Source organism: Polypterus senegalus, chromosome 16 (genome assembly GCF_016835505.1).
Source record: "Polypterus senegalus isolate Bchr_013 chromosome 16, ASM1683550v1, whole genome shotgun sequence".
NCBI lineage: Eukaryota > Metazoa > Chordata > Cladistia > Polypteriformes > Polypteridae > Polypterus > Polypterus senegalus.
Window position 1 is genome coordinate 68630483 of NC_053169.1, and position 6971 is coordinate 68637453.

At 36.3% G+C, this 6971-nt stretch overlaps 1 protein-coding gene across 1 annotated transcript in view; it reads left to right on the forward strand.

Annotated features, from left to right (window-relative positions):
- The window catches only part of ints9 (integrator complex subunit 9), a 288812-nt gene that overhangs the window by 149119 nt on the left and 132722 nt on the right, over window positions 1-6971 (forward strand). Inside the window, exon 7 of the mRNA XM_039738053.1 lies at window positions 2727-2847. Coding sequence (XP_039593987.1) covers window positions 2727-2847 — 121 coding nt within the window. The remainder of the gene's footprint in view (window positions 1-2726; window positions 2848-6971) is intronic.

Here is a 6971-nt window from a genome sequence, read left to right on the forward strand (position 1 = left end):
AAACAATACAAATACTCGATAATCAATCCTCCACACTCCCAGACGCATTGCCACCCTTCCACCCAGCTCAGCTCAGTGTCTGGGCTTTCCCACAGTCCTTTAATAGTCCCTGACCCGGAAGTGTCTCCCCTTCTTTGGTCCATGATTCCTTATCACTTCCGTGTTAGATAAAAAGTCCTTTGCTTCACCCCGGAAGTATGTCACTTCCGCTGTCGCTTTGCCTATGAGGCACTTCCAGGTTATAGAGCACATGTGACTCTCTGGGCATCCCTGCAGCGTCCTCTGTTGGCCCCTGGGGTATCCAGCAGGTTTGTAGGGGAAAACCATAATCCATGATTCCTTGCTGGTATCTGGGGCACCTCCATGCTGCAGGGAGCGCTCCATCTGGCAGCCTGGGGGTATTGGCCGGCCATAGACCACAAATGGTTTTGATAGGGACATTGCTTTTTGTGTGTGTTTTTTTTTTTATATATATATTGTGCACCTGTAAATAAAATGCACTGTTGTGTTTGGAAATAACCATCTTTTAGTGTCTGTCTCCAGGTCTTACAACTCTCATGTCTGATCCCGGTCAGTCCTGAACTATAAGACTCCCAAAGTGTAGTCTGGTGCCAACCTTGCCACTACACAGAGTATCGCAGGAAGCAAGTAATTCTTTTATGAACTTGCTTGAACCATTTGTGGGCTATCATCATATCTCACCACTGCACCACCAAGCTGTTTGTGTGCCAGTGTAATAACCAATAGTGCTTGTGAGAACTCTACTTATCGCCATCTTTGTCTTTTTATGCGACTAAAAGTGAAGGTCTGAAATCTGGGTGTTAAATATGATGGACAAGTCATCAAGTTATTTAGGTAAGTCTTGGCGAAGACATTAGTAATCTTTTTAAAGAAAGAGTAATACAGTGTGCATAATAATCCTTCCCAAGATATACCTCATACTTTTTATCCGCAGCAATTATACCTGAAATATGCTAACATTTTTTTTTTTTATTTATTAATTAGCCTAACAGGTATTGATTCACTAGTACCCCAACTAAGTTTCTGTAGTTCTGCTACCACAACAGCGCTGTAAACAGCGCTCAAACAAAATTTTTTCCATGATTTCTTTGTATATTTTGCTTCCTTACTCTTAACACATTTGCATGACCCATCTCTGCGCACACCACATACATTATTGCACATTCGTTTTCCAGAAAATGTTATATCTATTTTTTTAAATGTAGTAATCAGCAATGTAAGGTAGGTCATGTGTTTGAGTTCATGAGTGTTCATATTAGGTTCCTTTAATTTTGCTGTGGATATTTAAATCCAGACTGTAAAGTAGTCTTGGGTTTTTGTGACTGTTGGTCATGGAAAAGTCCTAAAATGTCCTGGAATTTTGAAATGTTCATACCTTAAAATGTGGTTTACATCAGTGGAGTTTGTCAGGTGATATTTTATTAATTTCATTGTAATCATTCCATACAAATAGATCAATTTCTACAAAAAATAAGATTGAAAACAAATCGTCCCCCACCCCTGAGAAAGAGAATATGGCCAACGGAGTAAAACTTAAAGCTTGTAAACATACCTAAATTGATTAGTTTAATAGGGCAATAGAGATGAATGGAGAAGAGAAAGAAATCCGGAGATAATTGCTTCCTCGGTGCTTTAAGAGCTTATTCTAAAATATTATTGATTAGATCCTGCCAGGTTTTGAAAAAGTTCTGTACAGATCCTCTGAGAATTTTATTTTTTCCAATTTCAAATAGTATAAAACATCAGTTTCCCACTGACTTAAAAGATTTAGGATTCTTCCAGTTTAGCAAAATAAGTGCATGCCAAAAGTGTAGTGAATGCAATTACAGTTTGTTTGTCCTTCTCCACTTTAAGCCCATCTAGAAGTACACCAATATTTTTTACGTCATAACCTTTCAAGATTCTGTCTGACATATTCATGGTTGTAACACATTGAGTTGTAAAGTTTTGGCCGACCATTAATAAGATTTCTACAACTTTGTTTCTTAAAATTTGTCCTCCTAGTTTTAAATTGTAATTTTTTTCTAAAACAACATTTATATTAAGTAATATTTGTCAAAAATGTGACCCTAACATTATGTTTGTAACAGACGATGTGTTTTTGATTAGTGTATTATTTATTGTACTCGTTGTGGGTATGGGGAGGCTTACCTCAAGTCATAGTATTATAACTGTTTGGTATAACACATTTACATTTTTATTTACTGATTTTTCTTTTTTAATGATAATGACAAGTGAGCAGCACAACTTTGATCAGGGCACTCTGGTAGACTCACTGGTGATGTCACAAGGTTTAAAATAGGTTGAAAACAAAGTGCATATGGACCGTATTGTTACAATTAAAGCTTATAGTAGAAATGGTTAATTCTGGGACTCCTGTAAACAAGACGATTGATAATTATCTGGATAAATCATGCAACACTTTTAAAGGAAAATGTTTGTAATTAACAGTAATATTGATGGGTCAGTTGAATTGAAGAGCTGCACAAAGAAAATCATTTCAGTAAATACACTGATTAGGGCATAAAATATATAAGTTGAAGCATTAAAAGTACATGTCTACTCAAATATACCAGGTGTGCATGATAAAAGCTATACAACTGAAGTTATGTGTCTTTTACCTTCTTTCCTTTTCAGCATTTACTGAAATAAATATATATTTATTATTTAGCTTTTCATACATTGAATGTTATTTTCTTTAACAGGCTTCTTCCATCTTCACTTAAAGATGCTGTAGATGTCACAACATGGAAACCCTGCTATAACATTCAAGATGTAAATGCAGCTCTCAGCAAGGTCCAGTTAGTTGGATACTCACAAAAAATTGTAAGTTTATTTTTAAAAGCAATCATGATGTCTTTGTAGACTTCTGCTGCTATTGTGTCATTTGCCAGTTAATTCAAGCTTGCATTTTAACATCATTTTCAGTGAAAATGCTTTAATATAGGAGTAGTTTATGGAGGTTGGGTTTGTAAAAGTAATTACTATACTTTCAATGGTTTATTCTGAAATATTCTGGGGTGTTACCCCATGCCCCTTTAATTGGCATTGTATTATTAGTGTACCAATAAGCTTTATAATCATATTCAGAAACACAAAAGTATCTTTCAGATACATCCATTAATTAATAATCTTTGTATTGGCACACTCAGCTGTACAGAGATCAAAACATTTCATTGCGAGCATGATGTATGTAATTTGACCTGTTAAGAAAATCAAAGTTAGTTTACAAAATGAGGCATAAAAGAACATGGGGTTGATGTAGACAATGGTATAGGCTCAAGCATTAAAAATGTTAATGCCTTGATAATTCTAAAAAATACCATATTTTTGTGAAAGAAAATGTGGGCTTCTTATGTGTAAAGGACCATTGTAACATCGATTGCTATAAGAAGTGTACCACAGTGATGTATTATTTTCACCAGTGAGGACTGGGTATGATGTTAAACTACATCCAGTCCTCAGCCCTGCAAGTGTTCCTCCAAGTTGTAGGGAAATAATGGGGGTTGGTGGCAGGATTGGCACTCCAGCCACCATAAAAAAAAACCAAAAAAAAAACCATGCAGCTCTGAGATGACAGAAAGGACTCCTTTCTACTTTACGCGGGAGTAGCTGTGCTACAGACACCCATAGGAAATCTGCTCGCATTGTGAAGTGAATGGGGAAAGCCCTCAGGTTGCCCAATCCCCGGAAAAGTCAAAACTCTGAGAGAACCAATCGGGTCAGGCCTATCAGGGATCAGAACTGGTAGGGTGCTATGGCATAGCCCACTGCACAACAGCACTCTACTCCCAATTGGAAGCAGCCCATCTGGTTAGGCACGTGGAATGTCTTGTCTGTTGGGCATGAGGATCATCTTCCTCTGCTGTCGGATGAGCTGCATAAACTCCACATTTCAGTGGCAGCACTCTCTGTGGTGCACAGATCTGTGACTGGCCAGAATTCTGTATGTGCTCTTTTTTTTATTTTTATTATTATCCTTTTATTGGTCTAATCGCTCTGATTGTTGTCATACTCAGTGAGTAGCTGCTGTTGTAGTGGATCGGCTTCTTCCATTGGTGCCCAATGTTGCCCCTTTCAATGATTGTATTACGAGTCTCAGATTACATCACTCTCTGGGAGCCTTCTCTGTTGTCTCAGTGTATGCTCCTACCATGGTGAGTGATGTCACGGTGAGGGGGACATTTTATTTGCAACTATACTCTGTGCTTGATGGGTGGATACGAGGTGACACTCCTTTCGTCATGGATGATTTCAATACAGCCACTGGCACTGACAGGGCTGGGTATGAGGATTATCTTGGTCCGCATGGGTCTGGTGACCATGGTGAAAGTGGCTTCTTTTTTTTTTTTTGACATTGTAAAACGTTAATAAATGCTGGTTGCTGGTTACAACACCCTGAGCTGCATCGTTGGACTGGGTAATCCAGTAATGGTAGTGTGATGAAGGAGATTGATCACATCCTTGTGGGCAGATGCATGAGGCTCTTGCAAAACTGCAGTGTCTTAAAAAGTGCCCAGTTTATGAATTCTGACCACATACTTGTTGTTGCTATTCTGAAGATCCAGCTAATATCCAGTAGTTTACCACCTACTAGGAAAATGAGGCTGGACCTGGTCAGACTCCAAGATCGGGCTGTTTCTGAGGAGTCTGCATGTAGTTTGTGTGAGGAACTTGCAGATTTGGGTACAACTGCTGATCCTAATATGATGTGGGAAATATTCCTGAGGGTTGCTGAGGGCTGTGTTAGTGTTACCAGTGTTTCCAGAAGGAGGTGTTTCATCTTGCAGAGCACAAAGTCACAGCACACTGCTTGATGACAGTTCTGCTCTGTACCAGGAACTATGGTATATAACTATATCTATACTAATAAAAGGCAAAGCCCTGACTGACTCGCTCACTCACTCACTAATTCTCCAACTTCCCGTGTAGGTAGAAGGCTGAAATTTGGCAGGCTCATTCCTTACAGCTTACTTACAAAAGTTGGGCAGGTTTCATTTCAAAATTCTATGCGTAATGGTCATAACTGGAACCTATTTTTTCGTCCATATACTGTAATAGACTGCTGCTCGATGGCGTGGAGGCGGAGTTGCTTTCATCATCACGCCTCCCACGTAATTGAGTGCCTGCCCATATAAGGTAAATATTCGCGGGTGAAGGACTGTGCTTAGCATATTCATAAGTAAAATTATCTGAATCACAAACTGATGTTAATTATATTTTCTCCATGAATGCTTATTAAATAATTCCAAATAGTCTGTCCACTTCCTTTCATTGCTTTTCCGATGGTTGTGCTGCTTCCAGGCATGTATTTTCGTATTAAAGCATTTAACCAATCACATTTCAGCCATCATTTGTTGGCAGGCAGAGAGGACTTTACAATCTGTTGTGCAGGCACTCTAACACAGAATAAATGTCGATTAACCTGTTGCTTCAACAAATCAGATTTTGAGTTGGTGTCAGTACGGCTCTGTAGCAGGCGTACGGCGACGACACCGTATTTAGACCCATTAATTGGATAGAAGCCACAGGTTCGATATTCATCATTAGCTTTGATTGGGATAGAAAGGGACTTTTTGATGGAACTGAGGCGCATGGATAATCCGTACGACAGAGTGATTGAACTGTTTTTGAGGAAAGAGAGGAGGATGGATTTTGTTTAGAAATAATCAGAATTTTTGGTGAGTAAAATGTTGCGATTCTATCTGCGATGCAGCGGCTCTTCATGCTGTGTTTCTGCATATTAAGATAAACCATAAATTAGTTTTTGAGGGGCGGGTTGATTCAAATGGAGCAGTACTGAAGGCCTAGGTGTGAGATGCACGGTCCGCCAATGGACCAGATGATACGTAAATGTAATGTATATATATATATGTATATGTATATATATATATATATATATATATATATATATATATATATATATATATATATATATATATATATATATATATATATATATATATATATATATATATATATATATATGTATATATATGTGTATATATATATATGTATATGTATATATGTATATGTATGTGTATATATATATATATATGTATATGTATGTGTATATATATGTATATGTATGTGTATATATATGTATATGTATATGTGTATATGTATATGTATGCATATATATGTATATATATGTATGTATATATATGTACTAGCAAAATACCAAGGCATGCGAGAAGTAGTGTGTTAAAGAAGCAATGAAAAGAAAAGGAAACATTTTGAAAATAACGTAACATGATTGTCAATGTAATTGTTTTGTCACTGTTGTGAGTGATGAGTGTTGTTGTCATATATATATACACATATATACATACATATATATATATCTACATATATACACATACATATACACACATACATATATACATACACACACATACATATATATATATACATACATATCTACATATACATACATATCTACATATATACACACACAGATATTTCGTATCAGTGCAATACGCTGCTTGTTAAAACGGATGACTCCGCTTTACGCGTGCAAGTCTGCGTGGATATTATGAACTATCGTATTTGTTCAAGTTCTATTTAAATTTTAAATAGAAGGAATTTTTATTTAGTCGACAGAAATATCTTTGGTAGGAATGGTAAAACAGACAGGAATATGATTCGTGAATAAATCAACTCAAACCTTAAACAACTTATAATATTTTGCTCTCCATAAAAATATATCCTGTCTAAATTATACAAGTTAGAAATAAAGTAAACGTTAAAAGAACAAACATTCAAATTTCTTTACTCTTATGTAATTTTATATAAAAAATAAACTTAGATTTTAAATATCCCAAAAGATTTTGCTCTCTATAAAAATATACCCTGTCAAAATTATACAAATTCAAATATGAACATGCTGCATAACAAAACCTGGAAATATAAATAAAATGTGTTCCTTTCAGCAATAACAAATCAAATCA